At 33.4% G+C, this 21396-nt stretch overlaps 2 protein-coding genes across 4 annotated transcripts in view; one reads left to right on the forward strand and one right to left on the reverse strand.

The window, feature by feature from the left end:
- Positions 1-15890, forward strand: part of LOC125808426 (proline transporter 2-like) — a 237028-nt gene extending 221138 nt beyond the window's left edge. The window contains exons 1-8 of one of the 3 annotated variants that reach the window (XM_049488128.1): positions 6584-6599; positions 9655-9803; positions 13584-13808; positions 13905-13999; positions 14231-14420; positions 14549-14673; positions 14905-15120; positions 15407-15890. In XM_049488128.1, the coding sequence (XP_049344085.1) occupies positions 9713-9803; positions 13584-13808; positions 13905-13999; positions 14231-14420; positions 14549-14673; positions 14905-15120; positions 15407-15784 (1320 nt within the window). In that variant the 5' untranslated portion in view covers positions 6584-6599; positions 9655-9712 and the 3' untranslated portion in view covers positions 15785-15890. Of the gene's footprint in view, positions 1-6583; positions 6600-6619; positions 6715-9654; positions 9804-13583; positions 13809-13904; positions 14000-14230; positions 14421-14548; positions 14674-14904; positions 15121-15406 lie in introns of those variants that run through there. The other 2 variants (XM_049488129.1, XM_049488127.1) reach the window with 2 other exon arrangements.
- Positions 15891-18300: 2410 nt separating this feature from the next.
- LOC125808374 (O-fucosyltransferase 19-like) lies at positions 18301-20777 on the reverse strand. The gene is made up of 8 exons (XM_049488080.1): positions 20457-20777; positions 20242-20314; positions 20090-20160; positions 19838-19926; positions 19605-19737; positions 19170-19402; positions 18611-19087; positions 18301-18511 (listed from the first exon to the last, which is right to left on the reverse strand). Exons 1-8 carry the CDS (start codon positions 20775-20777, stop codon positions 18301-18303), a joined length of 1608 nt encoding a protein of 535 aa, XP_049344037.1.
- Between the last annotated feature and the right edge of the window lie 619 nt (positions 20778-21396).

Below are 21396 nucleotides of genomic sequence, written 5' to 3' on the forward strand. Positions count from 1 at the left end.
TCGGAAACTGAGAGAAGCAAAGGTACGAGAATTCCTTATTTTTAAGCAGGAATATATGAGCATGCACGAGTACGGCCTTAAGTTCATCCAACTTTCCGGTTATGCTCCGGAGATGGTTGCTGACATGAGGAGCATGAGGCGTTTATTCGTTGTTGGGTTGTCTCGTTTGTCAAGCAAAGAGGGCAAGACAACTATGCTGATAGGAGATATGGACATATCAAGGCTGATGATCCATGTGCAGCAGGTTGAGGAGGATAAGCTGAGAGATAGAGAGGAGTTTTGGAACAAGAAAGCTAAGACGGGTATGAGTCTGGGCAGCAGAAGAGTAATGTGAATCGGTCATCTTTCCAACATGAGCTAAAGGGGTCTGCTCCATCATCTGTTAGTGCACCTTCACCAAGGAACATAGGTGAGTTCAATAATCATAATTCACAAAAATTCAGAGCTAGACCTGCACAGTCTCAAGGTAATGTGGCACAAGGAATTTCACAAAGGGTGTCCAGAAATAGCACAATAAAAGCTCTTTTCAAAAAGTAGAACTAGTGAGATTCAAACACACGAGCACTACCTCATTCCAAGGAGGTGAAACCACTGGGCTACAATACTTTGTTGTAGTAAGAGTGTCCAAAATATGTTATTTAATTATTTCGTGTATCATTTTACTTGTATATATGATATTTTTTACGACTCGGGGTGTCCACCCTGACCACCATGTGGCTACGCCACTGTTAAGGGATGTTAGTTATAGTTCACCCATAAATGAGTGAACTGTTTGTTTTGGTGTGTGTTTTTAGAGAGGGTCTCTTTTGGTGTTTAGGGTTCAAAAATTGTTTGTTTTGGTGCCGGACTCTTATCTAGAATTTCTTCCAAACTCTTCACTAGATTGGTATGGTGTGAATGAAGTGGAGTCTTGTGTGATAAAAAGGTATCATCGAAACTCAAAGGTAAGTTTTATAGAGTGGTGGTTAGATCACATTATTGTATGAGACTCTATGTTGGTCAGTCAAAATCTTTCATGTCCAGAAGATACATGTTACGGAGATGAGAATGTTGAGATGGATGTGTGGTCATACTAGGAGCGATAAGATTAGAAATGAAGATATTTGAGATAAGCTGGGTGTGGCCTCCGTGGTGGACAAGATGGGAAAAGTGAGACTGAGATGGTTTGAACATGTGAAGATGAGATGCATAGACGCACCAGTGAGAAGGTGCAAGAGGTTGGTTATAGAGGGTACGGGAAGAGGCAGATGTAGACTAAAAAAGTATTGGAAGAGGTGATAAGACAGAATAGAACACAACTTAAGGTTACCGAGAACATGACCCTAGATAGGAGTTGGGTGTATATAGAGGACATGTATTAGGATCGAAGGGTAGTAGATAGCGAATTTATATTTGCTTAGGGTGGTTGGTGTTTGCGATAGTACTAGTGTATTATTGTAGCTCTTGTTTATTAAAATAATAATAATAATGGTATAGTATGTTGTTTATGGTATTTCAATCATTACATCATTTTATTGTTGCTTTGGCTACTTTTGCACTGTTGCTTATTTTGATTCTTCATTGTCTTCTTCTTTATATTGAGATTTGTTGCACTAGAACCGAGGGCCTAAACTTAACTATGATCCTATTACTGCCCACCCACCCCTAACCCATTTTTTTTTTGTATTTTGTGCACCTTTTGTGCTGACATGACACCTTCAACAACCTAAGTTGGTTAAGTTTGCGCCCTCTCGCGCACACAAATATATATATATATATATATATATATATATATACACATTAGTTTTTATTTATTTATTTATGAAAAATATTCTTATTTTGTTTATCTTGTTTTTAAATTAAGTTAATACACATATTTATTTTCCTTGTATCTAAACTTTTTTTTACCTTCATTCATTGTTTCTTCTCTTTTATTTTTCTATTGAATTTATTTACTCCTTTTATTTTCTTTGTCTTTCCTTTTGATTTGATTTCAACTTTAATTCCAAATGTATTGTATTTAAAATAACTTAATTTCGAAAAAATATCAAAATAAGTGAAGAAAATCAAGTAAAACATAAAAAAATTAAAACGTTAAAATTAAAGGACACTTTTTAATTGTTTTTTAAGAAAATACACACCATTGTTTAAAAAAAATAAAAAGTGAAAGATAAGAAATTAATGAAAGAAAAAAAATAAAAAGTTTAAAGTGAGAAAGAAATTAAAATAAATATTTTACAAGGAAAAAAAATAATTAAATATATATAAGTTTTAATATCAATAAATATGTGTACTAACTAATTATAAAGTTACCAATTAAAAGATGACATGTGTCCAATTTGTTCATTCTTCACTTGCCTTCACTCTCTATGCCACATCAACATTTATGGTGTATTTATTCCATTTTAAAATAGTTTAGGGGTAATAGAACTCTAGTTAAGTTTAGGTGTGTCTTTGGGATTACGGTCATTGTCTAGGGGGTACTTGTGTCTTATCCCTTGTTGTTATTGTTGTTGTAATAATGTGATAATTTGTGATCCTTATATATATATATATATTGATTAGACAGCAGGATAATGGTCATGGAAGTCAAAATTCGCTAATTAAGGAGTGTGTAACAATTCCCCCACCAAATCAACTATCTCCAAAAATGAAAGGCGCTTAAGTGTGCGACCTATATGTAATCACAAAGTTTAAGGATCATAATTCAATAACCAACACGTCTCAAGTATGTCAATCACAAGTAACAAGTAGATCAATCACAAGTAACAAGTGGATCAAATCACAAGTATAAAAAATGCATCAAATCACAATAGTCGACTCATGTCGGAATCATTTTTCTTCTGCACAATATCACTAGCCAGAACAATTTTCCTTCAGCTTTATATTATAATATCACTAGCCACAATCATTTTCTTTCAGTATAACATCACATGTCTTATCACGGTGCACAATAATATTATAAGTAATTTCACTCTATAAGGAAAAGACAACAATTCAAGTGATTCAAGTCCACATAAATGCCATCAAATCATTTCATCAATCAAACAAATAGGGTTCACAACAAGACAATTCACAAGCATTATGATCAACATGTTCCCTTTTTCATTAATCCTCTTTTTATTCCTTAAGATTAATCAAGTGGAACAATGAACCCATCACCTCATTCTCATTACTCTCCAACATTTACAATGAAGGGAAATACATAATTCTACTAATTTTACAAGGTTTACGAGTTCACTTGCCTTAATTCAATCAAATAGTCAATCCAAGATTTGAGTCTTCCCTTTACGAATAACATCCAAAGCCACACAATTTAATTCAATAAAGTAATCACAATAAGATTTCAGAAATAACAATACCCATATCATACACTTTGAAAAATAGGTCAATCAATTCAAAATCCCAATTCTATAAATGAGGTTTGAATTTGAAAATCTTTACTTGAAAATATTACCCAAAGCATTTGGAACTCATGGTGAAAACCATTTCGAAAAAAAAATTAAAATCAGTTCACAATCACCATTTTAGTTTAGGACTCAAGTGCTTAAACAACCTTGTCATTTGCCAATCAAAAGCCCAAGTTTTGATGTTAAAATCCATAAATGATAAAAGGGAATTGAAGTTCTAGGGTCACTAAAGCTTACCCAAATGATTTAGCACAAGAAATCTCTTCAAAATCACCTCCAAGGATTTTACAAAGCTCAAAATGGAGAAAATAGCTAAAACCCTGATAATAGCATACATAAACCGCTCTTAGATTTTGCAAAAGCGACCACTGGTTCACAAGTGAACCCTGCAAAATCTCGGCCTTCGCTTTCGTGAAGGTCGCAATCGCGAACATGCCCTTCGCGATCGTGGAGGTTAGGCCACCTGGATCTTCACGAAAGTGACATGTCCCTCGCGAAAGTGAGGCTCGCGAGAGCAATCAACCTCTCGCAATTGCGAGGCACACCAGTACCAGAAAAAACAGCCAAGTCCTAAATCATTGAAAGGATCCTTGAAATTCATTCGGAATCCCATACACATAAATCATATATGCAAACTGACTATACTCAATGTTCCAGCTACATTGGAACCATTAAAACATGAATCTGAGGTCTCCTGATCCAAAACTCGTGAACGTCACAAGAAATTAACATAACGCAAAAAAACTAAATCAATCTTGGGAGCTATCGAAATTCAACCAAGACCTCATATAGGACTAAAATCATCCCCTAAATTCAATGGAAGTCTTGGAATTCCAATCCGAGCATCCGAACCTCGAATGTTGATCAAAGTTAACTCAAAGGCCAAATTCTCAACAACTTCCAACGTAGGACCTCAAATCCTCAAAAAAAAACTCTAAATTTGAAACCAACAATTCTCTTAGACCAATTTCCATATTTTGGGATGGATGAAATCGACGAAATTTCGTTCGAACACTCGAAACTCTAAAAGACACCAATAAAAGCTTTTTAACAACTTTAGCCTTTAAAATTCCAAAATTCTAGAAATTCACAACTTTTGACTCAAAACTTGAAACCAATTTCAAAACTCATTCAAAATGACTCATAGCCAAAATCGAGAGGGGAAAACAATAATTTTATGAAAATTTCTAAAAATGACCGACCGGGTCATTACACTATACTACCCAGCCGTTAGGGGAAGTGTTAAGCCTTGATTAATAGGAGGGTTCGATGGTCGTCACTACAAAACCTTGGCATGGTATTGGGCGAAGAGGATAGCAATGTAGATCTTGGTGGTAGTAGCAAATATTCAAATGAAAATTTTGAAAATCGAAGAGCGAACATGTTCCATATGAACGACACTTGCACATTATTGGGAAAGAAAACAATATTTGCACATTGTTAAGCTGATCATAAGGATTAGGAAAACCCCGACATATACTGCATCTCACGCGTACTCCAAAAGGAAATCACGTTAAAATTCCTAAATCGAAATGTGGAGGTTGACGACAATATTAGAAAGTCGGTAGAAATCAATGGGAGCTGCGGAAAGAGCTATATTTTCTATTTAACAATCTTCCTACACTAGAAATGACTCAACTGAACACACACTCCAGTTGTGGAAAGAACACCATACGTTGGGTGGTGTCCGGTGCACTCTTGGTGGCCTTTAAAAATCTAGAAGATTGAATGTTGCACACACAGTCGTATTCCTAATTGCATTAGGGTCATCCAAAGTGAACAACTTCTGGTTAATGAAACAATGTAGGTGAGGGAATTTGTCAAAATGGATCTATAACTTCAGGAAACAGATTGACTTTGAGGTCTAGGCATGGGATACTAGTCCTAAACCGGTCGACCGTCAGTGGATCTATAACTTCAGGAAACAGATTGACTTTAGTTTGTTTGATTAATAAGGGTGTGTTTGGTATGAAGGAAAATGTTTTTCATGGAGGGGTGGGGGTCGCGGGTTGGGGTGAAAAAATAAAAATTTGAAGTAGTAAATATTTTTTTTAAAACAAGCTTAAATTTTTTTTGGAGGGGGGTGGGAGGCCGATTGGGTGGGGAGGGGTCGAGGGTAGGGGGTGGGGTGGAATATAAAAATTAGAAATATCTTTTAAAAATAACTTTTAATATTATTTTATGGGGGGGGTAGGGGGATGGGGGGTAAAAATTAGAAATATTCTTCTATTTAATTAATTAAAAGAAAGCATTACAATAGCCCCGGATAATATTTACGCAATGTAATGTTTGCCCATACACATGAATCGATTAACGAGAATTTTACTGTCCTTATCTACTATCCAGTAAAATCACAATCAAAGGGATCGGGTTTGGCAGATGCAATGGGGAAAGAAAACCTTGTTTAGTTTGACTCTAGTTCGATTTTGTGAAATGACTTGAGAGGGATACTATAAGTGGGAGACGAAAGACAAAAGTAAAATACCACTACGTTTATTGTTACTTAACTTATTTTGTGAGTCGGAAGCGGAGCACTACCCCTCTTTTTGGACCCATGACTTTCTTTGCAGGCCCATCCGAGAGGATGATATATATTATCATGGGAGTTTGGCTGAAATAACATGTATGTTAAAAAATAACGCATGTGTCCTAAAATGATCTTAAAAAAACAAAAAGTTTGTATTAGAGAAAAATAGAATGCGTTTATAGCAAAATGTTGAGTGAACATGTGGCACACATGGTAAGGAAATAGTATTCGTGAAGGCTCTTTTGACAGAATGTTCATTCCAAGGATGTGATCGGAAAGCTCAACCAAATAAGATTGTGTATGTAATGTTTGTTATCGTTTCTATTGATAAAATGCTCACATAAATATGTGTATCTTATATATCTGCTATAAAAATATATACCTGTTATGTTTTTTATCCTTTTAAAAAATGCCATTACATATTAGAGTATTAAGAGAGGCGAAACCGCTACATCACATAATTTTCTGTAATATTTTTCAATATTACAATTTATTTTATAAATAATTCGAAAAGTTCAATAAGCATGTAAAATAGTGGGGGACAAAAAGTGGAAATAAAAGTTACTATTAAAGTAGTCCTCCTTGTCTTTATAGTCATTGGCTTTCCTATTGTCACATGCAGCAATACATATATAGAGCTAAGTCCATTATTTATTATTTATAGAGGACATCAGTTGAAGGAAGTAGCTCCATCACTTTGTTTTAAAATGGGAGAAGAGAAGGAGGTGATTTCTCATGTTATTTCTAGTCCTCCTTTTGAAGTTGAAGTTCCTCAAACTCTTCATCAGATTGGCCAAGGTTAATTTCTAATCATTTCGTATATATTCAACGTTTCTTCTAGTTAAGTATTCCGGGTTAACAACGCCGATTCAAAATTATAGTTAAGGAATTTCTATAACAATTCCAATTTCCAAATCATATACTATAGTAATTGAGTTTGCAATCAAATATTTTATTTAACAAAGTTATTATTTTGAACGAAAGCTACAGATTCACTTGAACCCACAGACAATAGGCTAGAGCTTAAATTCATTATCTAGAGGAAATACATATCATCTTAAATTCTTAATCAATATTATTCTAAACCCTTGACCCTATATATACTAGATTCTATGTTCACGGGATTTTACTCTTGAAAAGCTCATTCGTTGGATGGATCATAACTTTTACAAAGTATAGTCTTTATAAGAAGGATCAAAGCGCACTGAACGAACCTATTGATTCTTGCCAATCATAACAACCAGAATGGGTTAGCCTTTGTTTGCCCCATTGACGAAGTCATAAGTTATGGTGAATTTGTGTCGCTACTATATATAAAATGTTTTCCCTAGTTCAATAGAAAAAAGCATGTCGAATATATATTGTAGGATAGTGGTCGTGAAAGTCAAGATTTGTTGAGTGTGTAAGCCTCGATGAGTTGGAAGGCCCGACTATCGCTGTAAAACCTTAGGGATGAGTGTAGCAACCGGCGGTGCAAATCTTTGTGGTAATAGCAAATATACAAATGAGAACTTTGAAAGCCAAAGAGAGGAAAATTTCCATGTGAACGACACTTGCATATGGATTGATTAGTTGATGCTAAGGGTTAGTGAAACCCAACATATACCGCGTTCCGCACATACTCCAAAAGGGAAGGGTTCAAATTCCTGAATCGAGAAGTGGTGGTTGACAACAATGTTAGGAAGTCAGGAAACATCGGTGGGAGCCTCGGGAAGAGCTATACTTTTTACAGAGAAGAGCCTAAAATTCCCCTCAACTATTTGAATTGGTATAAAAGTACCATTCTGCCTCCAAATACCCCTAACGTTAACTTTTTGGCTCAAAAATACCCTCAATATACCTTTGGCACATATTATTAAATATTTATATATTATGTTGTCTAGTCTGATTGGTCAAAATTTAAACTCTTCTCAAGTAAATAATAAAAACTATATATGATTCATATTTTGACCCGATACGCTTGAAAGTAATATTCAAAAAAATATTATTTCATGATATCTTCATTTTAAATCAACCTTCTATTAATTATAATCAAATTCATAAATGAGGATCTAACTAAAATCCATATTCACTCCGTCTGATTGTTAATTTTAAAAAAAAATATTTTTTATTAATCTGAAATTCTCTATCAATTATCCAATTGTCTTGGTCATCCCCTCTTTTCTTTTTTTCCTTTTTAATCTTTGTTTCTTAATTGTGATAACAACAATTCAAACTTAAAATAAACTTACATGTTCATATTTTCTTTTAATTTGTATTATCATGATAGTTGAGGATAGGAAAAGCGGTTATTTTCATTATTTATTTTGAATATTGGGTGCACACAAAAGAAAAATTACAGTATACGTAGATAATTGAACTAATTATTTATAAATGAATGTCCTCTTATTTTTCTCCTTTTATCTCCCTTGTTTAAATTGTCATTAGATGAAAAAATATTAAAATTTAAAACAGTGGACAAGATCCAAGAAGAAAAAAAAAAGTGGAAGAGAGAGGAAGTTGGGGGGGAGAAGGTGAGTGTCAATAGTAGATGATTAAACTTTTTTATTTTAAATTTACTATATAACGCAAAATTAGGCTAATCACATGAGCTCATATTTTTAGTAATTTCAAATTATTTTAATTTAAAAGGGCCTAAAATGCCCTTAAACTATGAGATTTGGTATAAATTTACCCTACATCTACCTTATGAGTGCAGGGGTTAGAAATAAGGGTATTTTTTAGTCAAAAGGTTTACATCAGGGATATTTGGGGGCCAAAAGGTATATGGAGAGTGATTTTGTACCAATTCAAATAGTTGAGGGACATTTTAGGCCTTTCTTCATATTTTCTATTTAACAAGCTTCCCGTCTGAAAATGGTTCAACATGAGGGAGGGTCCAGCACCGGATGAGCACCACATGTCGCATGGTGTTTAGTGCTCTCAGTGGCCTTTGAATATCTAGAGAACTTAATGGCGTACACTCATACTCATAACTGCATCAAGTCTTCAAAGTGAACAACCTTTGATCACTCGATGAAACAATGTATGTGAAGGAATTCATCAAAATGGATCTTTAATTCCTGGAAATAAATTTACATTGAGAGCTAGGCATAAGGGTCCTAGTCTCATGGATTGCTCAAGTTGTTTCCGCAGAAAGAGTGGGGCCACAACATGCTAGCTGGGAGCCGGGGCATCAAACAACAAACTCAAAACAGGTCCGAACAAGGGATATTCTACTATTATTAAATTAAAATAAAGCATTATAGTGGTCCTAATGGATATCTACACAATATGAATTCTGCTCAATGACATATGAAAGGATAAAGAAGATTCCTACTATTGAAACCACAACCAATAAATCAAACTTGGCTGAGTCAGTGGGGAAAGAAGATCATGTGGCACATCATAATTGCATGTCACTATTTTATATATCTTTTATAAAAATATATAATATCACTATGTTTTGTATCTTTTTAAAAATACCACTATAAAAAGTAGAGTAGTAAGGGAGCCCAAACCATTACATCACATAATTTTCTCTGATATTTTTCAATATTACAATTCATTTTATAAATAAATTGAGAAGTTCAATAAGCAAGTAAAATCTTGGCACATAAAAAGTGAAAATAAAAGTTACTACTATTAAAATACTCCTCCTTGTTTAGTCATTGGTCTGTATTCCTTTCCTATTGTCACATGCAACAATACATATATAGAGCTAAGTTCATTATTATTTATAGAGGACATCAGTTGAAGGAAGTAGCTCCATCAATTTGTTTTAATTTATCCAAATATTTGTGCAAGAAATTTAAATATGGGAGAAGAGAAGGAGGTGATGTCTCATGTTATTTCCAATCCCTCTTTTGAAGTTGAAGTTCCTGAAACTCTTCATCAGATTGGCCAAGGTTTCTCACTCTCTCTCTCTCTCTCTCTCTCTCCCCCTTGATAGCTTCTAATCATTTATATATATATGCACTTATTTCTTCTAGTTAAGTATTTTTTGTGTTAACTATGCCTATATAAGGTTTAAAGTTCAGGAGTTTTTATAACAATTTCAAATGATATATAATAGTAATTAAGTTTGTAATTAAATATTATATTTAATAATTTCTTTAATACTATACAGTATCTTAACAAAAGCTATTGATTCCCACTAACAACAGTCTAGATCTGGCCCAGCATGTTAATTATTACAATAAATTTTTAAAAACAAATAATTAAAGTATGAAACATATAATGCTATTTTCTAAAAACTTGCAATTTGAAAACATGGATATGAGGCTTCGTGCATTCCTTATGTCATCATACAAGGAAATGCTTCCTTTCCTTCTTCCCATATTAAATGTGCACTTTCTATTTTGCACAATAATATTTTGTCATTTGTCATATAAATGCACATAAAATAAGTTAGAAAAAACATACATAAAGTGTAGGAATAGCTAGTATTGAGAATCGTTCACTTCCAAATGTCCTATTAATTATAGGGGTAAAATAGAAAAAATATAATTAATTCTATCTTAAGTTAGTAAGTAATCAAATAATATGGAATAACTATTTATAGTTTATCCTTCCGTCCCATATTAGATGGGCATCTTATTAAAAAAATTTGTCTCATATTACTTGATCATTTACTAAATCTTAAAAGAATTAATTTAAAAAAAAATCATTTTACCCCTACAATTAATATGTCCTTTGGAAGTTTAATTTTTTTTTTAAATCCAAAAAAATAATAATCAAGAGGCTATTTAATATGAACAAACGGAAAAATAATAAAATTGATCATCTATTAATAATTTCTTAATTACCGTATAAAACAGAAAATGTTTATCTAATATAGAACTGATAGAGTACAATTTTATCAACCGGAGTCAGGAGAGAATTGAGGAAACTCTTTTGTTTTCCTTTTTAATTGCATAGGTTGGTTGTAATTATAAGTTTTTAACATTTGAAATTTGGGTTAAACCATGGAGAGGGTTTATGGGTGAATTTGTGAAGAAAGAGGATGAAACTGTAATTAGTAAACTAGTGCAGTTTTCTGTCTCTTTCAAGTTGAGGATAAAAATGGAGCCCACCTTCCACTTGTTGAGCAATGAAATGCCTCACACAAGTATAAATTGACATGTGAAATGTAAAATAAAATTGCTCGACCGAGAGGGGCTGGGTGCGAATGATTAATCCAATAATCAAGTCAAGAGAAAAATCAATCCACTTATTCAAATAACTGACCGAACCATCCCTTAATCGTACTAGCGGTGAAATAGTATGGCACGATAGAGTACGGTATTTGAAATTTTTGATATCATAATTTTGATATACAATTTTTAAAATATTATATTATTATCATATCAATTTAATTCGGATGATTTGGTATATTAAAGTTCGATTTCGATATTTTACGTATGGTAAATTGATAATCATAATTTTTTTAGTTTCGACTAATATATACTCATGCAATAGACTATTAAGACTTTGACAGTTAAAAAAAGTAAAAATTAGGCAAATGACATAGTATAAGAAAGAAATTACTTCCTTTCCCTACTCTTTCATTAATTACCAAAAATCCCTTTTTTAGTGTTTTTCGGATACATAATATAGCAGTGTGGATACTTAATATAGCAGCGCGGATACTTTAATTAACAACGGGCGGATACTTAAATTATTAAGTTGTTAGCAACACGGATACTTAATTAACGGGTTGATGCATAATATAGCAGCGCGGATACTTTAATTAATAACGGGCGGATTCTTAAATTATTAAGTTGTTAGCAGCACAGATACTTAATTAACGGGCGGATGCATAATATAGCAGTGCGAATACTTTAATTAATAACGGGCGGATACTTAAACTAATAAAGTATCCGGTTAAGTTGAATTGGGGGAAAATAAGGGATTTTTGTATTTTAGTAAAAGAGTAGGGAAATATTGAGAATAGGTAAAAAAGTGTTGTGTATTTAAGTAATTTTTCCTTAAAAAAATGTCTCAATTGTATCATACTAACACATTACATATGTAGAAATATATATATGCAAAATAAAGTGCAAACAACTCATTTTGTTAATCAGTTACAATTTAAATACATTTCAATCAAAAAAGAGTACTAGTCAAAATTTTAACTTCTAAACATTTAATTTATACTAATACTAGGTTGCATATTTGTGTTTTTGTTAGTATTTTAATATAATATATATATATATATATATATGTTATTTATGTAACTATATACTTCGGTATGGTATTCGGTATTTCGATATGTTATATCGAAATACCAAATACCGTACTGAATACCAAAAAAAAAAAAATGTATATCATATATATACCACACCAAATACCATAATATCAAAAGTATGGTATTAAAAATTTCAGTATGATATGGTATTTCGGTATATATCATATCATGTCCACCCCTAAATCGTACCATATGTTTGCTCATAGTATAGACTTAACTAATCTAAATTAAAATCAAATAGGACTTTGATGAATTATAATGCACACATCCGCCGTAGATCCTTTTCCTTTTGTTTCCAATTCCATCCTTAGGAGTTGGGGGGCATTTTTTTCTTTTCTTTTAAGATTAAAATGGTTGAGAAGAAGACAAGGCTAGTCACCGTCGTCGGTGTCGTTGCTTGCTCGGCTTCAAAAAATGATATCGAGATTTGGGCATATGTGATAATGTGAAACGTAGATGTAATGCATGCTGAAGAGACACACTGGTTTGAGACAGAAGTGCTTACGAAACACATTTACTCTCATAGGTCCAAACCAGTGCAACATTTTCTTTTCAGCACACTAGTTTGAAACTGCGGTAGTAGACCTTGTTGCACTTCATCAACTACGAAACGCAGTTGCTCTCGTAGGTTCGAACGTGCCCTTATTAACTTTGAAAAAAATCATGTATATATATTTTGAGAAACTAGGATATAAGTAACAGTATTGCTAAATAGGGAATTCGAATTCATGACCCACTCAGCTATCACACTCAATTGTTAAGAAAATTAAAGTCTAGATATTACCTTAAAAGGCTAAAAATTAATATTATGACAAAGTAAAATTTAAGTATTAGCTTAGAGCTCATATGTGATCTATATATTCATTATTATTCAAAACCATTAGTGACCAATTGAATACGACATTATCTATTAATCTTCATTGAAGGTTTCAGTAATGCCTAAATTAAGATAATATTGGTGCAGCTACTGTCTTCATATCCGAGGTTCACATGTGCAATGTTTTGTCTTCACCACACTGATTTGAGACTATGCTAGAAGTGTGTGTTGCACTTCTTCAACTGTGAAATGCAGTTGCTCTAGCACGTCCGAATCAGTGCATTATTTTCTAAAGGCATAATATATAAAAGTCAATTTGTTCAACTTTATACAAGTTTAAGTGTCTACTTGCATAAATTTGAAATAAAGTCAAGTTAAAGGGCATATTTATGTATTATGCATTTTCTAAAGAAGTGATTTTGTAGTTGTTGAGTGAGTTCGAAGTTTTGCAAAATTTGAGGTACAACTATTTTGTTGAAGTAAATAGTTATAGATTCCACAACCTCGGTTGCTTGAGGGGGGATTGTTGTTTCTTTAATAGTAGTATTTACCATTCTTATATACATTGAATACAAATTTTAGCACTTTATAACAGACAAGTGACAAGAGTAATAATTGTGTTTTATGTTTTCGAAAATGTAGATTCATGGTTTCAGGTGGGACTTGTTCTCACGACTACTGTCAATTGTGCGTATGCACTAGGATATGCTGGCACAATCATGGTTCCTCTGGGTTGGATTGGTGGTGTGACTGGTATGGTTTTATCTACAATCATATCATTATATGCTAGTACCCTTATGGCAAAGATCCATCAATATGGAGAAAAAAGGCATATCAGATATAGAGATCTTGCAGGATTTATGTATGGTAAGAAAACAGATTGACGAGTCGACGAGTCGTAGTCACTTTTAACATCTCAAGATTTAAAGTTGTTGTAGTTCAAACTTATATTGGTTGATGCAGGATACAGAGCTTATGTCATTGTTTGGGGATTACAGTATGCAAATCTTTTCTTGATAAATATTGGATTCATCATTTTGGGTGGACAAGCCTTAAAGGTAGGATAATGACTTTTTTTTTAGCGCCTCCCTAGAAGCTCCCACCCTTTTTTGCTCCTTTGGTGACTCAAACTCACAACCTTCAGGTTGGAAGTGAAGGGTGTTTACCATCCGAGCAATACCCTCTCATCGGATAATGAGTTAATAATAAGCATAAAGTAGTGTTAACCTTTTTAATGTGAAAGCAAATTTCATATAAAATGAATCTGAAACAGTTTTTATGATTGACAGGCTTTCTATCTTCTCTTTAGGGAGGATCATGAGATGAAGCTTCCATACTTCATCATAATCGCAGGATTAGCGTGCGTGATTTTCGCTGTTTCTGTGCCCCATTTATCAGCTCTAGGTGTTTGGATGGCAGTTTCCACATTCCTCAGTATAGTGTATTTCTCAATAGCCTTTGCTTTGTGTCTTAAAGATGGTATGCATAATTGATTTAACCGAGTGTGGCCTTCTCTTCTAAAAACTTAACTTGTTAGAGATATGAGTATATCTTTATTTACTTAATTAATTATAAGTATGTATCCCTCTCTCGACGTGAAATTGCAGGTATTAATGCTCCTCCTAGGGACTATAGCATTCCAGGATCCTCCTCTAGTAGAGCTTTTACAACTATTGGTGCAGCTGCAAGTCTTGTTTTTGTATACAACACAGGAATGATCCCAGAGATCCAGGTATTTACGCTATAAATTCATTCATGAACTTTTATGGAGGTACGATTTACTGATAAATTTCTGCGATGGGTTGGACTTAGTAAAATGATGGAAGGAAATTTGAACTATGACCTCTGGCGTTGTTGTCCAATGCAATGAAGATTTTCCAGCTCTTGTATCTACACTTATTTGTTGATCAATTTCATATGATGATCCTCACATTAATATTGTTAAAATTCAATTATATGACAGGCTACTGTAAGAGCACCTGTTGTTGACAACATGTTGAAAGCCCTGTATTTTCAGTTTACTATAGGAGTTGTGCCGGTGCATGCTGTTACTTACATGGGGTATTGGGCGTATGGATCTAAATCATCATCTTATTTGCTCTACAATGTCAGTGGCCCTGTTTGGCTGAGGGGATTAGCCAACATTGCTGCTTTCTTCCAATCCATCATTACGTTGCACGTAAGTAACTCACAAATTTCACCTTTTATGAACCAAAATAGTAGTTCATGAGACTCAGAAATGACAGCAACTCCGTCACAGAAGAAGGCAATATCACAGATACATTGCTCTCATTCACCGTGATTTGGCATATGACATACCCCCGGGTAGTGTACCCTCTATTAGCCCCAAGAAGTGTGCCTATTCCTTACCGAACAAATTAAGCACTTATCTTTCTTGACGTATAGTTGATGCATATGTCTAATATTTTCTCATATATTAAGCCTTGTATTATTGTTCATTGCAGATATTTGCAAGTCCAACATACGAGTATTTGGATACTAAATATAGAATAAGTGGAAGTGTATTGGCTTTTCGGAACCTGTCATTCAGAACAGTAGTTAGAGGTGGTTATCTAGCAATTACCATTTTTCTATCTGCTCTGTTACCTTTTCTTGGAGATTTCATGAGCTTCACCGGTGCTATCAGTACAATTCCACTCACATTTATTCTTCCGAATCACATGTACATTGTTGCTATGAGGAAGCAAATTTCGTCATTACAAAAGAGCTGGCACTGGTTCAACATTCTCTTCTTTAGTTGTATTGCTGTTGCTGCATTAGTTGCTTCTGTAAGACTTATTGCCATGGACTCAAAAACTTACCATGCGTTCGCAGATTTATAACTCATTCGAGTTTACCTGGATGAGAATGTCTCTCATGTTTATGTTGTTAGTTGTATTCAAACATTGTAGCTTCTCTATTAGAAATAAGAGATTTATGACTTTCCCCATCAAGTAGTTGGATGTATGCAGTTCTAATTAGTTTTCAGATTGGTAGTGTGATATGTGAAAGGAATGTTGAGAACATTCTATCTACACTTTTGGACCAAACTGCAGTTCGAATTTAAGCATTTTGGCCCCTCAGCTATTCCCCAGGGCCAAATCATTGAGTATCAATTAAAATGTTTTTGAACCAACATAGGTTGTGGTGGAAGTGTGGAACTGTTCCACTTTTAGCCAGAGGTCTCAGGTTTTCAGTCTTTGATATGAAGAAAACCTTGTTGGAAGCACCACCTTTTGAATGGGCTTTGTAGTCTACAATCTAAATTTAGTCGGAGCTTCAATGCAAACACCAGACACCGGATAGAAATTTGAATTTTTTTTTTTTGATGTTGTTATGCCTTGGGAGAGATTGGTGACAACAACGTAATTGCGTGATTTATGGATTTGATATTAATTTTACGCTTCTTTTCCTTTTAAGCGCAATAAAAAAGATTTTGTTCCCTTTTTAGCGCAACAGAAGGATAATTCTTGTATCATAATTAATGTATCCGGATGGTGGCTTATGTATCCCGAAGGTACAAATTTAAGGAATTATTGTAATTAGAAAAAAAGTAGGGAGGATATAATTTACTCTTTACACTATGGGATTTATGTAAGTTATACTATTAGAAATGGTTCAAAAATGTCCTACTTCCACCTATTGGATCAAATTTGCCCCTCCTTCCACCTATTGGATCAAAATATATTTAACGTATTAAAAATAATTCAAAAATGTCTTTCTTTCCCCTATTAAATCAAAAATGTCATCAACCTATTACAAATGGTTCATATATATCCTTATTAATGATTTCACTGCGTTAATACCAAATATCTTCATTTAGGAGCACCATAAAGAATATGATCGACAAATTCTTCTTCAAAATTGTACCTGGTGGATTAAACTGGCAACACAGCTTGAGTTCAAAGAACAAGCTAAACAGAGGTTCCATAGTACAAGAAACTTTTTTCTATTAAAAAAAGAAAAAATTACATATGAAATAAATAGACTAAAACCAAATTAATGATTAAAGAATAAAATATTTTATAATTAACTATGAAAAACTAATATCATATATATATATATATATATATATATAAATAATTATAAAACTTATATATAATTATTTAACGATTTGGTTCGATTATTTTTACTAGAACTTTATTCAAACCAAATCAAATGTCAGTTTTTAAATCGAGTTGGTTTGATTTGCTTTTCTGTTAGCACCAAAAAGGCTAATAATTAATGCATGACTCTTTAATAGGCAAACTTAATATGCCTTAATTTGTAAATTAATTAAAACTATGAACGTTTCACTTCATTGTAGAACGTGACCAACTACTATATATAATTATTATGGAACGTATTTCACATAAGGGAAAACGAAAGAATTAATGGCTTCTATATTATTCATGGTAGCATTTTTCTTATTTCTCAATATTCCTCAATATCATTGTGCTGGTGAAAATTCAGCAGAAAGCTTTCTTGAATCAGCAATAAAACTTGCTTTAAAAAAAACATATCAAGCTGACGATGTTGGAGACTACTATTGTATCGACCAATTCTCAAATGCACAGAGACTTCTTGAAGATGCAATGCGTCAACACAAACAAAAACTCTACAATTCTGTTCTTTCTTTAGCTCATGAAGCCCTAAACTTTGTTAGCAATTGTCATGAAAATCAAGATTTAGAAAATCTTATTAAAATAGCTATGCAACTTGTGAGGATAGAAACCGGATCCCCTATGCCTAGCCAACAATAAAGCGTACAATAAATATAATCATGTCAAACGTCATAGCTGAGTATACAATATAATTTGTCAAAAAGTCATAGAAAATATACATTGATTATACTATATAGCTTAAATATACATGACTTATACACTGACTATATATTTTGATACACTCACTAAGTACAATTCACGAATTCATGTGAAGAATATTTAATTGTACATTGCAAATTGGAACAAATAAACATGCATGCTCTAGTTATAATCTGATGACTGAGATGTAAACTTGATTTAAGCATCAGTCTATTGATTTAATATTTCTGGATATACAGTTAGTGAAAAGAACTGGGAACCTGAAGATTATATACAAGCGATCTGATCTGGCTCTGAATTGCAGAGGCAGAAAGATGGACCTTACATTTTACGGTTCAACTCAACAACACAGAGTATACATGTGAATAATTACATAAATATTGAATTCTGAACTCAAAGTGTATGCGGACCTTAAAAGTTGAACCCGTCAAAATTGTATATGTTCGGTGGATGAGAAGTGATACTCATCATAAACATTTCCATCTGCTTCTGAGAATTTAGCCTTTGGAAGCCTATAAGGAATTACGAACTGCTGTCTATACCTCTGGCCTTGGCAATCATCTGTTCTTCTCATGTTTTGGTCTGAGACAAATACAACCAGGGAAAGGATTTGCATAGAAATTTTCCTCCAGTTTAGGTGAATGCCCAACAACTCTAGCATTTGGTGCTCCTGTTCTGTTTACATGTAAGCCCCTAACTTGAGTTGCAAATTCTTTCCAAGTTAGCTTCTTGTTGTCCATTCCATCCATAAGTCTAACAAAATTTTGCCTGAAACATGTCAACAAACAAGTGAACAAAACTATTTAACACAAGCATAAAGAAAGTAAATGCTAGAAAAATTGAACATTGATGATGTCTAATACTTACTTGTCCGGATTGATGGTCTTCCAGAAGCCTTGGAATAGGCGATGACCACGAACTGCCTTGGCCATATTCCCATCATAGGTGTATAAGAAAACGTCAGCATGAAGAGCTAAAATATAATCTAATGCAGCAAGTTGATTATGCCTTTGCATAAAAGGTTTCAACTCTTGCTCTGTTGCCAAATTGGAATGGTAATATACATTTGGATACCTTTCTTGAAGTGCCTTTAATCCATTTTGTCCAAAAATATCTCCTGCGACTATGCAGATTTTAGTGTTTGATGGATATTCCATCGCCTCTAGAAAAATGGCAGCCTCTCGAGGTGTCATAGGACATAGCCCCAGAACCCTCTTTTCTGTCCCATTTATCCTTTTCTCTTTCCAATGCTTAGTTTTGTACCTTAATTTTCGAAGCTCCTCTGCTTCCTTTTGTGTAAGATTGTGATTGCAGCCTGTGAAAGCCAGCATATCTTTCTCATATCTGTCATAAATGTATGTAACTTAATTTCTAAAACGATAAAAATTATAGTTTTCGGGTATGTATTTAAGTAATTTGTACCTACCTTAAATGCAGAGCTATATATGGTTCACCATTTTCCTTGAGTCTGTTTACTAACTTTGTTCCAAGTTGTTCAATTTTCTCCGTAAAACGAATGGCTTCATACATGGCATGGCATCGGAGTTTTTGGATTGAATCTGGGATGCCATTGTTAGCGAGCCGCGAATCAGTGTGAGTGAATTCTATTACTTTGTGTCTCTTCAATATCTTCAAAATGTCTCTATTATAGTAACTGGCCTGCACTAAATTAATATGATCAGCCAAAGTAGAAACTCACCATTAATTTGGGGCAAATCTATGTTGCTAGCTAGGACCCTTCAAAAATATCTACGTGTGTCAAATACTCCAAAAGTAGTGTATTTTTGGAGAATCTGACACGGGTGTGGCAACATTTTTTAAGGGCGGGGAAAATATATGTATATGAAGAAGCTAAGCATGCCTTTGACCAAGAAACAGGTGCCTTGAGGAAAGGTTTAATATTTGCAACACTTGGAGGAAGAGACTCCAATACTTCAATATCATCTTCCAAAGATTTTCTGAAATGTTGCCAGTCAAAGATATCTTTGAATTCACTGTAAAACAGAATTAATTATTAACATTATAAGATGCATTTTAATTATTTTTTTCAAATAATTAAATACCAGGAGAATGAATATGTATATTTATTTGCACCTAGGATCTGTCCAAAAGGATTTGTGATCTAACATAGGAAGAACCAAGCTTGCATTCATAAGTTTTGCTACTGCTACCATATCGCTTATCTGCATCAAAGTTTTAGTAAAATTATGATAAGTAATTATTCATTTTCACATATACAATCGAACTCGAAAAAAAATGAAAAATTACATAGTACAATTGGTTTAACATTAGAACACTATTAAACAAAAAAAACTGGTAATTAATTAATAAAGTAGCTAGTCTTACCCCGCTTCTCATTTGGTTAAGTCCTCCATTTGCATGAACTAAAATATAACCATTGCTCATACTTTTGCCTCCTGAGAAAAAAAAATGTTTACACTTAATGACAAATTAATACTTATTGCTCCAATTATCAAGTGTTAATTAAGTATACATACTTGTCTTTATACTTGATCGATCGATGCATTTATAATACTTATCACTTCCGATGTTTGCCCAAATTTCACTATTCTGGGAAGACATTATCCAGGAAATTAAACCTATGATTAGTACAATCCAGAACTTAAACCTATAATGTTAGTTAAAATCCTGAATCCACCTCTGACTCGTGACAACAAATTAAAGGGGAAATAAAAAGAAAAGATTGATGAACCTGTTCATGCATTACATGACGTGGAAGTTGTAAGAAATCATGATGGGAAGTCATGGTGGCATTAACTCTAAGAAATAAATGTATGAGAATAATCTTCACAAACATGGTGGAAATCATAAGTAACATTAATGCACCAAAAATCCAACGGCTTAGGTATCTTCCTGGTCTCATTAACGAATTAACCGACGACGTTATTCTTCGATGATGATGATGCTGTCCTATATTAACTTTCCCGTTACCATTTTCCTCCACGTATTCAACGGAATCTATCGGTCTCCGACGAGTCGTGATGGTGCCCGTTGCCAATGGGGAATTGCTCATTTTTGTTAAGTGTAAAAAATGGGGAAAAAAAATGTTAGGGAAAAAAATGGTGATTAGTGGAAGAGAGACATGGTAATGGAGAGGAGAACAATAAGCCTTGAAGGGACGTTAAGGGCTTCATCCTCATTCCCATGTTGTTTAATTAATTAACAATTACTCATCCCATTTTCCACTTTTGTGAAGTAATGGCTCCGCTTTATGAGGCAAAGCACCCAATGTACAAATTATAATTAACCGATATTTACGAATTAATCATGTTGAGTAGTGGATAAGTAGTTTCCTCTATTTGTTTATTATGCAATATTTTTGGGAAATTAAACGTGTTTATTTTGTCAGAAGAAAAATAAAAGTGTTGTAGTAGTAAGACAACTTGGTTAATTAGAGGTAATTAAGGACAACCTAAACAGTAGCTATGTACATTAATTAGTTTAACCTAGAGTATATACACACGTTATATGCTAAAATAGATTGTGATTATAAGGATTGGCTATCACGTATGATAACTTGTAGGACTCTTATGACTTTTAATTTCCTTCTTGTGTATAAATACATGGCCAAAATCATCCTTAAACTATACTCCAAACTTAAACTATATCCTTAAAGTATTATTCTTAGCAGA

This window comes from Solanum verrucosum, unplaced genomic scaffold (genome assembly GCF_900185275.1).
Source record: "Solanum verrucosum unplaced genomic scaffold, falcon-dt-bn FXZP01000112.1, whole genome shotgun sequence".
Lineage (NCBI taxonomy): Eukaryota > Viridiplantae > Streptophyta > Magnoliopsida > Solanales > Solanaceae > Solanum > Solanum verrucosum.

Coding starts and splice junctions, on each gene's coding strand:
- LOC125808374 (XM_049488080.1), bottom strand. CDS start 20,777: ATGAGCAATTCCCCATTGGCAACGGGCACCATCACGACTCGTCGGAGA. Junction 19,738..19,837: donor TCCTTTTGGACAGATCCTAG/GTGCAAATAAAT, acceptor TCTGTTTTACAG/TGAATTCAAAGATATCTTTG. Junction 18,512..18,610: donor AAGACCATCAATCCGGACAA/GTAAGTATTAGA, acceptor GACATGTTTCAG/GCAAAATTTTGTTAGACTTA.